Source organism: Cebus imitator, unplaced genomic scaffold, assembly GCF_001604975.1.
Source record: "Cebus imitator isolate Cc_AM_T3 unplaced genomic scaffold, Cebus_imitator-1.0 Scaffold41, whole genome shotgun sequence".
NCBI classification, from domain to species: domain Eukaryota; kingdom Metazoa; phylum Chordata; class Mammalia; order Primates; family Cebidae; genus Cebus; species Cebus imitator.
The window spans coordinates 6,439,454-6,455,545 of NW_016107356.1; the positions used below are offsets into that span (position 1 = coordinate 6,439,454).

At 40.2% G+C, this 16,092-nt stretch overlaps 1 protein-coding gene across 1 annotated transcript in view; it reads left to right on the forward strand.

Moving 5' to 3' along the window:
* MORC3 (MORC family CW-type zinc finger 3) overlaps positions 1-16,092 on the forward strand; it is a 51,318-nt gene that overhangs the window by 13,946 nt on the left and 21,280 nt on the right. Inside the window, exons 5-9 of the mRNA XM_037737687.1 lie at positions 110-282; positions 4,448-4,595; positions 7,780-7,908; positions 8,118-8,237; positions 12,076-12,173. Of these exons, the coding sequence (XP_037593615.1) occupies positions 110-282; positions 4,448-4,595; positions 7,780-7,908; positions 8,118-8,237; positions 12,076-12,173 (668 nt within the window). The remainder of the gene's footprint in view (positions 1-109; positions 283-4,447; positions 4,596-7,779; positions 7,909-8,117; positions 8,238-12,075; positions 12,174-16,092) is intronic.

Below are 16,092 nucleotides of genomic sequence, written 5' to 3' on the forward strand. Positions count from 1 at the left end.
AAAAAAAAAAAAAAAAAAAACCTTAGAAAATTATTTATAAATAGTTTTTCTGTTATTTAAGTTTACAGAATTGGTTTTCATATTGTAATTATGAAAAATATGTTGGCAGTCTGAGTCTTTAACTCAGGATATACGACAGATGATTAATTTGGCAGAATCAAAAGCCAGCCTTGCTGCAATTCTGGAACATTCTCTGTTTTCTACGGAACAGAAGTTAATGGCAGAACTTGATGCTATTATGGGCAAGAAGGGGACGAGGATCATCATTTGGAACCTTAGAAGGTAAATGTGGACAGCTAGATGTTGACCATTTGGGAAGTAAAGTGCATGTGCAGGGGTGCTTTCATGACATTCGTCTCTGTTACACACAGTAGAAATACATGGAAAGGTACTCATTTGTTGGTGTAGTTACTGATTTGTCTTTGTCCAGGATATGTTACAGAGGCCATTTTGGCTTCAATTTGAGATATTTTCATATTGCTAAAAAAAATTTCTATTCCTGCCATTCATTCTCCGTTAGTACTCTATTCTCTCTCATTCCATCCCCTCTTGTCAAAAAAATGAAAAAAAGCAGTGAGAAGACAAATTTAGGAGGATAAGTCTTTCTCCATTGTGTCCATTATTTAAAGCTAAAAGTGGTATAGAACGTGATGAGAAAAGTAATACAGGTATTGATCGACTTACGACCCATGCAACTTACGACCATTCAACTTTACGATCACAACCGCTAGCCACGACTGCTCCGCGTCTGGCAGCACAAACGTTGCCCAGCTGGGCGTATGACAGTGCGAACCAGCTTCCAGCAGCACTATCTCCGTGTGCACCATTTCAACTGTTATCCCAGACTCGGTACAGCAATTTGTGTTTTGTGTCTGGATATTTTTCATCAAACCCCTCCCAACATGGCTACCAAGAGGAAATTGTCTTTGTCTACGCCTCAGCCTGCCAAGAAGGAAAGAAAGACCATTGATCTCGACACGAAAATGAAGGTAATTAAGCAGTATGAAGGAGGAAAGAAAGTGAATGTGATCGCACATGATACGAAGTTATCACACTCGACTGTGTCGACGATTTTGAAAGATAAAGATAGAATTCGTGAAGCTGTGAAAGGTTCTGCACCCATGCGCTCAACAGTTATAACAAAGCAACGAAGCGGGCCCATCCGCGAAATGGAGAAATTGCTATATATTTGGGTGGAAGATCAAATTCAAAAACAGACACCATTAAGTCTTTTTACTGTGCAGATTAAGGCGAGAAGTCTATTTCAGACTCTGAAGGAGCGTGCTGGAGAAGATTACAGTCAAGAATTTGTAGCAAGCACTGACTGGTTCCAGAGATTCAAGAAAAGATTCCAGATGCATAGTGTTCGAGGGATTGGAGAAGCAGCGAGTGCGGATGAGGAAGGAGCACGTAAGTTTGTTGATAGTCTGGATGAATTAATTACAGATGAGGGATGTCTAGCAGAACAGATTTTCAATGTTGATGAAACTGGATTATTTTGGAAACGGATGCCAGCACGCACTTATATTCACAAAGAGGCCAAAAGCATGCCGGGATTTAAAGTATTTAAGGATCGGCTAACTCTGCTGCTTGGCGGGAACATCGCAGGGTTTAAGCTGAAGCCGTTCTTAATATCACTCAGACAACCCGCATGCATTCAAGAATGTTAACAAGCACACACTGCCCATCTACTTTCGTTCTCAACGTAAAGCATGGATGACACAAGGATTGTTTGAAGACTGGATTATGAACTGTTTTATTCCTCAAGTTCGAGAATATTGTTTGGAGAAAGATATTCCTTTCAAGATTTTATTGCTACTGGATAATGCGCCTGGACACCCACCATATCTAGGCGATCTCCATCCAGATGTAAAATTTGTTTTTCTTCCGCCAAACACTACTCCACTCATCCAGCCTATGGACCAAGGTTCGATTGCTACATTAAAGGCCAACCATCTCTGAACCACCTTTGCTCAAGCAATATCCGCTATAGATGCTGACTCAGAACTAACATTGTGAGATTTTTGGAAACACTACAACATTTTGATGTGTATCAAGAATATCGCTACCTCCTGGGAGGCTGTGACAACAAAGTGCATGAATGGCATCTGGAAAAATTGTGTTAAGTGCTATGTTAATGATTTTGATGGATTTGACAGTGAACATGAACTTGAAACGATTCGGGAAAAAATAGTAAAACTCGCTAAAGACCTGTCTTTGGAGTGTGAAATGGAAGATGTCGAAGAGTTGCTAGACAAAGAATCCGGAGAACTTACAAATGAAGAGCTAATCGAACTGGAAGAAGAAAGAGTGGCAGAAGAAGAAAGAAGAGAAGCAGAGAAAGAAGAGGAGGAGCCAGAAAGAAAGTTCACCACTGAGGGATTATCAGACGGTTTATCTTTACTGAATAAACTTCTTATACATTTCGAAGCAATAGACCCAAACATTGAACGATTTGCAAGGATTGAACGGATGGCGCACGATGTGTTTCATTCGTGTCGTGAAATTTATGAAGAAAAAAAGAAACATGCAATTCAGACAAAGCTCACCATGTTTATGAAAAAACCAACTCCGGTAACCCCAACTGCTGCCTCAGATGACGACATCAACGATCCGCAGCCAAGCACCAGCGGCCCAATAAAACGTTTCGTACATGTTTATATATTTTGATATGTTTTGCAATTGGGAAAATGTTTTCTATGGTATTTTTTACACCTGTATTTTGTATTTTTGTATGCACCTGTATTTTGTAATTTTGTATGTTTTGCAAATATTAAACCAGTTGTACTGGTATTGCAGTGTTTTACTTAAACCTGACGAATGTAAAAATAAGAAACAAAATGGTGTAGAGATGATACAAATGGCATAAAGTGAACAAAGAAAATTATGATATATAACAATAATGAAATTATGATAAAATATGACTTAAAGATTTTTATAACATCATTTCACAGTACTGTACATATAGCCTACTCAACTTACGACCAAATCGTGTTACGACCGGTCTGTCGGAACCAATCGTGGTTGTAAGTCAAGCACTAGCTGTATAGGTGAGATATTTGTGGTGTTAAAGTTTATAGTCCTTTATCTTTGTGAGGATAAAATCCTTTGCAAATAAATTTTAAAATTAAAATTAATGTCTAATATTGAAAGATCTAAGACATACTGCGTCACAGGTAAAGCACAGGTAGGGATAAACCTGAAGAACTAAAAAAGCTTGTGCTATTCAGATACCTGAATTTATTTTCTTGCTTTCACCTCCCTACCCCTCCTCCTGGAGGATTTTTTTCTGTTAAACTTTTTGAGATAATTGTAGATTTATGTGTAGTTGTGAGAAATAATATAGATGTTTCATGTATACTTTATCCATTTTCCGCAGTGGTAACATCTAACAAAACTATAGTACAGTAGTACTATTGATATTGACAGGATTTTGACATTGATGCAGTCAAGATGCAGGACGCTTTAGTTACCACAGGAATCCCTCATATTGCCGTTTTGTAGCCATAGCCACTTCCCTTGTAACCCCCACTCCCTTCTTAATCCTTGGCAACCTCTTATCTGTTCTCCATTTCTATAATTTTGCCATCTTAAGAATGTTACATTAACAACATTGAAACATTTTGGGATTGGCTTTTTTCACTTAGCATAATTCTTTGGGGTTTTCCATGTTCTTGTATGTATAGTTTGTACCTTTTTCTCTTTTTCTTTTTTTTTTGAAACGGAGTTTCACTCTTTCCCCCAGGCTGTAGTAAAGTGGCTTGATCTCAGCTCACTGCACCTTCTGCCTGCTGGGTTCAAACAATTCTGCTGCCTCAGCCTCCTGAGTAGCTGGGGCTACAGGGGCGTGCCATCACGCCTGGCTAATTATTGCATTTTTAGTAGAGACGGGGTTTTGCCATATTGGCCAGACAGGTCTCGAACTCCTGACCTTAGGTGATTACCTGCCTCAGCCTCTCAAAGTGCTAGGATTACAGGTATGAGCCACCGCGCCCGGCCAGTTTGAAACTTTTTCTTGCTGAGTAGTATCTCATTGCATGTATGGAACACAGTGTGTTTACCTGTTCAAGACATATGGTTTTATAGTTTTGGGATACTACAAATAAAGCTATAAACATTTGTATACACGGTTTTGTTTGAATATAGTCTTCGTTTTTCTGAAATAAATATACAGAACTATAATCGCTGTATCATATAGTACTTGCATTTTATTTTCTCAGAAATGCCGGACTGTTTTCCTACCAGCAAGGTATGAGTCATACAGTTCTCTACATCTTCCAGGATCCATTTTCTTTCTTTTTCTCTTGCCTTTGCACCCCAAACCCCCACTGACATGTACTACGTGTAGGTTTATTTATTTGCTTACCTTTTTAATGACTTTCAGTGTTTGCTTGCTTATCTTGCTGTGAGGTTCAATTTTGGTTCTTTCTAAAAATTATTTCTGCAGCTACAAAAATTCAACGGAGTTCGATTTTGAAAAGGATAAATATGATATCAGAATTCCTGAGGATTTAGATGAGACAACAGGGAAGAAAGGGTACAAGAAGCAGGAAAGGATGGACCAGATTGCCCCTGAGAGTGACTACTCCCTGAGGGTATGTATTCTGCTTTTTGTGGAAATGAGAAAATTATTGAGTCATGGTAGTATTAGGAGAGAGCTCATGTTACCTATTTGTGGTATAAAGGCTGCCAGTGCTCTCTAAATGAAAGTATCTCAGACATGAAACAGCTTAGTTAAACTTTTCATTAGCACATTGGTTGATTTATTTGCTCAGAAATCCTTTTTAAATTATGAAGTCGTCAGGTCTAACAATGCTTGTAGTTTTTACTATATGCTGACATCATATTAGAATCAGTATATTATTATTAATCAATATATAGTGGTTAGACTCATTCAACCAAAAAACACCAAATTCAAAGTCTTATTAAAATTTTAACATATTCTAGAATACATACCTTAATTGTCCTCCTAAAGCAATAAATTATAGACTACAGATAGATAATGTACATTAATATACCTTTTTGATAAATGCATCTAGGATTTTCCCTTTAGAAATGAGGTTTTTGTTTTTTGTTTCTCTTTTTGCAGATTATGTTTTTGGGTTTCACTCTCTCACCCAGGCTGGAGTGCAGTGGTGTGATCTTGGCTCACTGTAGCCTCTGCCTCCTGGCCCCAAGCAGTCCTCCCACCTCAGCCTCCTGAGTAGCTGGGACTACAGGCATGTGCCACCACACCCGGCTAATTTTTTGTATTTTTGGTAGAGATGGGGTTTTGCCATGTTGTCCAGGTTGGTCTTGACTCTTGGTCTCAAGCGATCCACCTGCCTTGGCCTCCCAAAGTGCTGGGATTACAGGTGTGAGCCACCACGCCTGGCCAAAATGAGTATCTGTTTAAGATTGAAGAAACTGGCCAGGTGTCGTAATCCCAGCACTTTGGGAGGCAGAGATGGGTGGATGGCCTGAGGTCAGGAGTTTGAGACCAGCCTGGCCAACATGGTGAAACCCTTTTTCTAAAAATACAAAAATTAGCTGGGCACAGTGGCGGGCACCTATAATCCCAGCTACTTAGGAGGCTGAAGCAGGAGAATCACTTGAACCCAGGAGGCAGAAGTTGCAGTGAGCTGAGACTGTGCCATTGCACGCCAGCCTGGGCAATAAGAGCGAAACTCCATATCCAAAAGAAAAAGTGAAGATTGAAGAAATTAATATCTCAATATTACAATGTCAATAAATTAAAATCAAATTTTTCTTTCTTTTTTTTTGGAGGCATTGTTTCCCTCTTGTTGCCCGGGCTGGAGTGCAATGGCATGATCTTGGCTCACTGCAGCCTCTCAGGTGCAAGTGATTCTCCTGCCTCGGCCTCTCATGTAGCTGAAATTACAGGCATGCGCCACCATGCCTGGCTAATTTTGTATTTTTAGTAGAGATGGGGTTTCTCCATGTTGATCAGGCTTGTCTCAAACTCCTGACCTTACGTGATACACCCGCTTCAGCCTCCTAAAGTGCTGGTATTACAGGTGTGAGTCACTGTACCTGGCCAATATCAATTTTTTTAGTCACTTTGAGAAGACATGTGATACTAACTTTTTGCTCTATTTCTTTTTTTTCTTTTTCTTTTGAGATGGAGTCTCGCTCTATTGCCCAGGCTGGAGTGCAGTGGCACGATCTTGGGTCACCACAACCTTCGCCTCCCGGGTTCAAGTGATTCTTCTGCCTCATCCTCCCAAGTAGCTGGAACTACAGGCGAGCGCCAGCATGCCTGGATAATTTTTGTATTTTTTTTTTTTTTTTTTNCTTGTTACCCAGGCTGGAGTGCAATGGTGCGATCTCGGCTCACCGCAACCTCTGTCTCCTGGGTTCAAGCAATTCTCCTGCCTCAGCCTCCCAAGTAGCTGGGACTACAGGCGTGCGCCACCATGCCCAGCTAATTTTTGTATTTTTAGTAGAGACGGGGTTTCACCACGTTGACCAGGATGGTGTCTCGATCTCTTGACCTCGTGATCCACCCGTCTTGGCCTCCCAAAGTGCTGGGATTATAGGCGTGAGCCACCGCGCCCGGCAGTTTTTGTATTTTTAGTAGAGACAGGGTTTCACGGGGTTGGCCAGGCTGATCTCAAACTCCTGACCTTGTGATCTGCCTGCTTTGGCCTCCCGAAGTCCTGGGATTACAGGTGTGAGCCACTATCCCTGACCACTTTTTACTTTATTTCTTGTGTTAAAATTATTCTCTAACCCCAAGCTGTGGATGTATTAGACATTTTTACAGATTGAACATGTAATTTTTGCTAAGTTCTTAGCAATTATAGTGGCAGATATTTACCATTCCTTGATGTTTCCTAAAGTGTTTGTAGGGTATGTCCAGCTATTATTTCATACTTGAGTATGTCATACTCAAGTATGAAACAGGTTCAGAGGCACCCAGAGAAGATGGTATGGGTTTAGTACTCTACACAATATGCTTTTTAAATGACACAAAGTACCACTTCTTTTGAAATCGAGTCCGGAAAAGTAAGAGAAATGTTCCAAGTTTTAGTTTTGTGTTGAAACTTTTTTTTTTTGAGTTGGGAGTCTCCCTCTGTTGCCCATGCTGGAGAGCAGTGGCACGATCTTGGCTCACTGCAGCCTCCACCTCCATACTTGACAGAAAAATCAGAAAATGTACCTTTTTGTACATACATACATTTTTTAAAATTAAAATGTGATCATACCATGTATGCTGTTTTGTAATTTTTTACACTCTGTAATAGTAAGTGTTTCAGCATCTGTATCAGTTGACTGTATTCTGCAAGTCATTTTTACTGGCTGCAGTATATTGAGCTTAATTTTATTGAAAAATAATCAAATCAGAATAACATACAGCTTTATAGCCTATTTTATCGAAGAGTTAATTTGTCTTTTATCAAGTTAAGAGGAGAGTGTTTATGTAAACCTGTGTCTAAGTAATGGTGAGCAAACCTGTAGATACTAACTTTTTTTTTTTGAGACGGAGTCTCAGGCTGGAGTGCAGTGGTGCAATCATGGCTCACTGCAACCTTTGCCACCCAGGTTCAAGCAATTCTCCTGCCTCAGCCTCCCGAGTAGCTGGGACTACAGGCATGCGCTATCACATCCAGCTAATTTTTGTATTTTTAGTAAAGACAGAATTTCACCATATTGGCCAGGCTGGTCTGGAACTCCAGACCTTGTGATCTGCCCGCCTTGGCCTCCCAAAGTACTGGGATTACAGGCGTGAGCCACCATACCCAGTCAATACTAACTTCTTGTTATGTTACTTTGCAGGCTTATTGCAGTATATTGTATCTAAAGCCGAGAATGCAGATCATCCTACGTGGACAGAAAGTGAAGACACAGCTGGTTTCGAAGAGTCTTGCCTACATTGAACGTGATGTTTATCGACCAAAATTTTTAGTATCCTTTTTCTTTTTATGATTCCTTATAGAGCATATATCAATCAGGTGTATTCTCCTTTGCCCCTTTCCCCTTCTATGTGGATAGGGATTCTAGTCTTCTCTAGCTTTGCCCTCCTTTGTGCTTTTAGACCTACTAAATAATGAAACAGAAAGGATGATTTGAACTGAGCGAAGTGTTACGTTCAAAATTTACCTTAATATTTTAAGTCTAAAACAGTGAGAATTACCTTTGGATTCAACTGCAGAAATAAAGATCATTATGGGATAATGATGTATCACAGAAATAGACTCATCAAAGCTTACGAAAAAGTTGGATGTCAGTTAAGGGTAAGCTTTATTTTTTATTTGAAAAGAAAATGTCTGTTTTTCACAAAAATTAGGATAATATATGCTATTGGGTCAAATGTTACATAATTTTATTGTACCTTTTGCCTATGACTTTTCAATGTCAATTTTTAAAAAATAACATTAGTATGGTATTTATATTTTCTTTTCCTTTTTTTTTTTTTTTTTTGAGGCAGAATCTCACTTTTTCCCAGGCTGGAGTGCAGTGGCACAATATCAGCTCAATTCACTGCAACCTCTGCCTCCCGGGTTCAAGTGCTTCTCATGCCTCAGCCTCCCAAGTAGCTGGGACTACAGGCGCACTCCACCATGCCTGGCTAATTGTTTTGTATTTTTAGTAGAGATGAAGTTTCACCGTATTGGCCAGGCTGGTCTCAAACTCGTGACCTCAGGTGATCCACCTGCCTTGGCCTCCCAAAGTGTTGGATCATAGGCGTGAACCACCACGCCCAGGTTTATTTATTTTTACTTTTTGAGATGACTGTGTGCATGGCTGGAGTGCTGTGGTGCAATTTTGGCTCACTGCAACCTCTGTCTCCCAGGTTCAAGTGATCCCACACCTTAGCCTCCTGCGTAGCTGGGACTACAGATGTGCGCCAGCACACCTGGCTACTATATGAATTTCTTTCTTTTCTGGAGATGGAGCCTCACTCTGTTGCCCAGGCTGGAGTGGAGTGCAGTGGTCTGATTTCAGCTAACTGCAACCTTCGCCTCCCTGGTTCTAGCAATTCTCGTGCCTCAGCTTCCCAAGTAGCTGGGACTACTGGTGTGTGCCACCATGTATTTTTAGTAGAGACAGGGTTTCACCAGGTTGACCAGGCTGGTCTGAAACTCCTGGCCTAAAGTCATCTGCCTGCCTCAGCCTCTTAACGTGCTTGGATTACAGGTGTGAGCCAGTGTGCCTGGCCCATTAATTTCTTATTTGATCCTGAACAGTCCTGTGAAGTGGGGACAGAATATTTCTTTTATCCCTCTTTTATGCATAAGGAAGTTGGGGACCAGACACAGGGGCTTGTTCCTATAATCCCAGCACTTTGTGTGGCTGAGGTGGGAGGATCACTTGAGCCCAGGACTTCAAGACCATCTTGGGCACCATATCAAGTCTCTGTCTCAGCTGGGTACGGTGACTCACACCTGTAATCCCAGCACGTTGAGAGGTCAAGGCAGGTGGACTGCTTGAGCCTGGGAGTTCAAGATGAGCCTGGGCATTGGGGCAAAACCCCATCTGTACAAAAAAACTCTAAAAATTAGTTGGGCCTGGTGGTGCATGCCTGTGGTCCCAGCTACTCAGGAGGCTGAGGTGGGAGGATTGCTGGAGCCCGAGAAGTTGAAGCTATAGTAAGCCAGGATTGTGGCACTGCTTTTCAGTCGAGGCAACAGAGTGAGACACTATCTCCAAAAAAAAAAAATACTACTGTCTCTACAAAATGACAAAAGCAATTAGCCAGTTGTGGTTGTACATCCCTGTAGTCCTAGTTATTTAGGAGGTTGAGGTGGGAGAGTGCTTGTGCCCTGGAGCTTGAAGCTACAGTGAGCTATGATTTTGTCCTTGCACTCCAGCCTGGGCAGCAGAGTGAGACCCTGTCTTTTACAAATAAGGAAATTGGGACTAATAATAAATAGTTGAAGCAACTTGCCTAAAACGTAACAGTGTGGATCTCAGACGCAAACACATTTGAGTGCATTTGGATATGGATCCATTGCATATCTCTAAGATTTTGGTGATAATTCTTTATCTTACTTTATTCTAAGTTTTTTGTAGAATATTAGCTCTACACCGTATAGCGCTGTGGATTCACCTTGAATATTAACAGGGGTTCTGACTCTGCTTTACCTACTTTACATGGCATGAGCCCAAACACAGCATATTTGCAGAAGTAAATGAACTTTATATCTACCATGGAATGTAAATTTTTTTTATCAGTTATGAATCTGACTTAAACAAGATACATATATGGCCCATTTTCCCAACCTAGTTAAATTGGCATTGTGTGTATTTCCTAGTTAAGCTCAACGTTGTAAAAATGGGCTGTTAGAGCTAAATTATAATATTTGTCTTTAGCAGATGGACTGGGCCTAGTATTTGCATTCTGTGAATTTTGTAAAATGCCCATTGTGATTTGCTGTGTTGGGTGCTCAGCATAAAATGTTAATAAAATACAGAGCATGTCCTCACAGCTCAGTTTTGTGAGGGGACTGTGGAACATCCTTGGAAGCATCAGCAAAGGCTTTTTCTGAGTGTTGATTGAGTTGAGTCTCAGTTGACTTCATTGTACTGCAAAGTATAGAAGGGCTTTCCAGGGAGGGACAGCATGTGCAAAGGCAGAGAAAGAGGCTTCTGAGAGTATGACATCATAAAGGGAGTAATTTGCTATGGCTGGACCATATTTTAAGTGGAGAACAGAGGAATGAGAGAGGCACAATGATAAGGCTAGAAGGAAGATGGATAAGAACCACAAATTAAAGGATCTTGTTATTACTGTAGTCTGAAATGGTGAACCTGATGGTTTTTGGTAGAGCAGAATTAGGATTAGTTGTATGGTTTGGTCTATAGTTATGTTTGTAAAAATTTTCATTTTATGAGTTACACGTTATTTTACTTTTTTCTTCATAGGCTAAGAAATATAGCTACAATCATGAATATACTTGTTAATCTCATGTAGATAATCAGAAGATGAATCATATTCTTGGAGTTCAACATTTTAGCTAGTAGATTTAAAAAACCAACCTAGATTTTTATTTCCTCATCATTAGTAACTGGATGTGTAATTTTGGATAAACGACTTTAATTTTTATCTCGCAAACTTATGGAATATTGCCTTTCAGAGTCTTTGCTAGTCACTACAATATCAGGATGAATTATTGTGGTTTCTGTTCTCTAAGAAATTGTATCCTAGACCAGGTGCGGTGGGCTCACGCCTGTAATCCCAACACTGTGGGAGGCCAAGGCAGGTGGATCATGAGATCAGGAGATCGAGGCCATCCTGACCAGCATGGTGAAACCCCATCTCTACTAAAATGCAAAAAATTAGCTGGGCATGGTGGCGTGCGCTTGTAGTCCGAGCTACTCAGGAGGCTGAGGCAGGGGAATTGCTTGAACCCAGGAGGTGGAGGTTGCAGTGAGCCGAGATCACACCACTGCACTCCAGCCTGGTGACAGAGTAAGAAAAACTCATCTCAAAAAAAAAAAAAAGAATTTTATCCAAGTAGAGGTAGTCCTTTTTCTCTTGTATAAAATTGGGAATGATAATACTTTTCTAAATGGATACTTGTCAGCATTCAAAGGGCTTTTGAGGTAGGGTCTAATGTATTTAGAAATTAAGTCCCAGGAAAATGAATCACCTACCGTTTTTTTGTTTTTTTTTGTTTTTGTTTTTCAGCCTAAATTTGATGAGAATTGGCTGGGCACAGTGGCTCATGCCTGTAATCCCAACACTTTGGGGCTGATGCTGGTAGATTGCTTGAGGTCAGGAGTTCAAGACCAGCCTGGCCAACATGGTGAAACCCTGTCTCTACTAAAAATACAAAAATTAGCTGGGCTTAGTAGTGCATGCCTGTACTTCCGGCTACTTGGGAGGCTGAGGCAACGAGAGTTGCTTGAACTTGGGAGGTCTCGTGTCTCTTGCAGTGAGCCAAGATCACACCACTGCACTCCAGCCTGGGTGACCAAATGAGACTCTGTCTCTAAATAGATAAATAAATATGATGAGGATCATACAAGATAAAATATAGGAAAATACACAATCTATAATTCTTTAAGAATAATTACTTTGAGCATCATGTCTTATGCTGAAAATGCTGATTTCATTTTATTTTTCAGGCAAACAACATGGGTGTTGGAGTGGTTGGAATTATAGAGTGTAATTTCCTTAAGCCAACTCATAATAAACAAGATTTCGACTATACTAATGAGTACAGGTATGTTACCTATTTAAATTATTGACTGAGGTTCCTAGGAAATGGATTACCAAGAAAGCAGGAACTTTCTCTATTTTCTACGAATCTCAGAAATACCTTATTAGTAAAGATAGGTTTGAATATACTACTTGTGATTGTGTAGGCTACAATTTCTAGAAGGGCAGATTGTTATATTAGCTTTCTATGTAAGTCCCTTCCTATTTTCTTAAAGTTCGATAATGTAATTATGATTTCATAAGTAAAATAAAAATATCCACAAGATGGCAAAATATTTAGTTTAAGTTATGAAAGTATTTCGAAAATAAACTTTAAAAAGAAGTCAATAATTTAAATAGGTAAATAGAGGGCCTTGCCAGTGCTGGCCTATAGACACGGTCTCTGGTTGACAGTGTGTGTGAATAGGTGGAGCTGGTCTGTAGAGGGTGCCTTACGTTGTTGGAGCTAGCAGAAGACTGCTGGTTGGCAGAGCATGGCCTAGTGGGCACAGCCAAAGCCTCTGGGAGGTCACTGGGCTGTAGCAAAATAGTAACAAGAGTGTCAGAACTTAGGCTGGATTTGGAGCTGAGAGACAATAAATTGGTAATTGACTCAATTAAAAAAGTCCGCTTGGTGCAGTGGCTCAAAACCCCGTCTCTACCAAAAATACAAAAAATTAGCCAGGTGTGGTAGCACGTGCCTGTATTCCCAGCTACTCAGGAGGCTGAGGTGGAGGATTGCTTGAGCCTAGGGAGATGGAGGTTGGAGTGAGCCAAGATGGCGCCACTGTACTCTAACCTGGATGACAGAGTGAGATTCCGTCTCAGGGAAAAAAAGGCCAGGTACAGTGGCTCACACCTGTAATCCCAGCACTTCAGTAGGCCAATGCAGGAGGATCACTTGAGCTGAGGAGTTTGAGACCAGCCTGGGCAACATAGTGGAGAGCTTATCTCTATAGAAAATAAAAAGATGAGGTGGGAGGATCATTTGAGCTTGGGAGATTGAGGCTACAATCAGCCATGATTGTGGCACTGCATTCCCACCTGAGTGACAGAAGAGACCCTGCCTCAAAAAAAAGGCCAGAACGTTGTTTGGACTAATAAAGTCTATAAGCATCTGGCAAGACCAGTTAATGAAAAAGAGGAGAAAATACAAATCATCAGTATTGGAAATGAAAAAGAGGAAATTGCTGTAGAGTCTACAGACATGAAACATTAAGCAGATAGCGTGAACAAGTTTTCTCTATTTTAGATGATGTGGACATATTCCTTTGAAATTGAATCAGTTGGTTAGAAAACTTCCCACATACTAAATTCAAACATTTAAGGAAGAAGTGGCACCAGTCTTTTTATTTAAAAATTTAATTTGAAACAACACATAATAATCCATTTTTATGGAATACATGTGATATTTTATTACAAGCATATAATACGTAATGATCAAGCCAGGGTCATTGGGATATCCATCACCTCAAGCAGTTACCATGTTTTGTGTTAGGAACATTCCAGTTTTGCTCTTCTAGTTACTTTGAAATATATGAGTGTTACTGCTAACTATAGTTGTCCTATTGTGCTACCAAATCCTGGATCTTATTACTTCTAATTAACTGTATTATATTTATTTTACTATATTTTATTTTGAGACAGAGTCTTACTCTGGCACTAGGCACCAGTTTGGAGTGCAGTTGTGCAATCTTGGCTCACTGCAATCTCCTCCTCCTGCGTTCAAGCAATTCTCCTGCCTCAGCCTCCGGAGTAGCCCAGCTAATTTTTGTATTTTTTAGTAGGGACAGTGTTTCACCATGTTGGCCAGGATGGTCTCGATCGCTTGACCTTGTGATCCTCCTACCCGGGCCTCCCAAAGTGCGGGGATTACAGGTGTGAGCCACTGTGCCCAGCAACTGTATTATATTTATACTCATTCGCCAGCCCCTCTTTATTTTCCTCTCTACACTCCCTGTCCCAGCCTCTGGTAACCCTCACTCGGCTATGTCGTAAGATGAGTATTTTTTAGCTGTCATGTATGAATGAGAATATGAGATATTTGTCTTTCTATACCTGACTGACTTCACATAATGTCCTCCAGGTATATCCATTTACATCCATGTCATTACAAATGACGATTCTTGTGGTTGAATAATGTTCCATTGTGTATATGTACCATAGTTTCTTTATTCATTTATTTGTTAATGGGTGCTGATGAGGATGCGGAGAAAGGGGAACCCTCATACACTATTATTAGGAAAATAAATTAGTATAGTTGCTATGGAGAATAAGATGGAGGTCCGTCAAGAAAACTAATAATAGAATTACCATGTGATTGAGCAATCACATGGCTGGATATATATCCAAAAGAAAGGAAATCAGTGTATTTGAAGAGATACCTGCACTCTCATGTTTATTGCAGCACTGTTCACAGTAGTCAAAGGTTTTATGAAGCTACATAACCTTGATAGTAAGCTCAGGAGTACAGGAAAGGAAATTTATATCAATCTCTCATCATAGAATTGAAAGTCTTAATTAAAATAATGGCAAATACCGTCCAGTGACATGCTAAAAGCATAATACCATTAAAACTAAGTGGGCTGTGTTCTAAGACAATATGGATGGTTTTAATGTAAAAAGTGAGTGTAGTTCATCATATTGATGTTAAATAAGAGAGAACCCTTATGGTTATCTACATAGATACCAGAAAAAGCACTTGTGATGATTATTATTTTTTTCCACCTCCCACCCCGTGATTATTTTTAAAAGGGACACTTAACAAAAACCGTGAATCAAAGGGCATAATAACAGAGTATTTATACACACAGCAAGCAACATTACTAATGAGGGACAATTGTTAGCTTTCCCTGGAAGGGCGGGAAAGAGTTAAGGATATCAGCTATTCACTAATGTTCTTGAGAAAATAACTAATGTAATAAGGCAAAAGAAAGAAAAGGGTTGAAAAGGAAAACACAAAGCTGTGTTACAGGTTGAGTATCCTTATCTGAAATCTTTGAGACCAAAAGGGATTTGGTTTGGATTTTTTCATATTTTGGAATGTTGGCTTTATACTTACAGGTTGAGCATCACAAATCTGAAAATCTGAAATCCAGAATGCTTTGACGAGCCTTTCCTTTGAGTATCATGTTGGTACTCAAAAGTTTCAGATTTGAGGCTTTTGGATTTATGCATTTGGTATGTTCAACTTGTACGAGTAGTTGATAATGTTAAGTACCATTGACCCTTGAACAACACAGGGTTTAGGGATACTGAATACCCCTCAGTCAAGGATCCACATATAACCTGACTCCCCAAAACCTTGAGAACCTACTGTTGAATGGAAGCCTGACTGTAAATAGGTGATTAAGCTGGGGATGCTGGCACACACCAGTAGTCCGGGCTACTCAGAAGGCTTGAGGCAGAATCATCACTTAAGCCCAGGACTTTGAAGCTGCAGTGAGCTGTGATTGTGCCGCTGTGTTCCAGCCAGGGTGACAGAGCAAGACCTCGTCTCTTAAAAAAAAAAAAAAAAAAAAGAAAACCATCTCTTAATGTGTTTTCTATGTTAAATATAATATATACTGTATTTTTAAAATAAGCTAATGAAAAAATGTTAATAAAATCGTGGCCGGGTGCCATGATTCAGGCGGGTACGGTGGCACACACCTGTAATTCCAGCACTTTGGAAATCACCGAATCCTAGCTACTAGACCATCAGGGAACCACAGTCCCAGCACTTTGGGAGGCTGAGGTGAGTAGATCACTTAAGATCAGGAGTTTGAGACCAGCCTGGCTAACATGGTGAAAACCTATCTCTACTCTTTAAAAAAAATTTTTTTCTGAGACAGAGCCTCACTCTGTCATCCAGGCTGGAGTGCAGCGGCACAATCTTGGTTCACTGCAACCTCCGCCTCCTAAGTTCAAACAATTCTTCTTGCCTCAGCCTCCCAAGTAGCTGG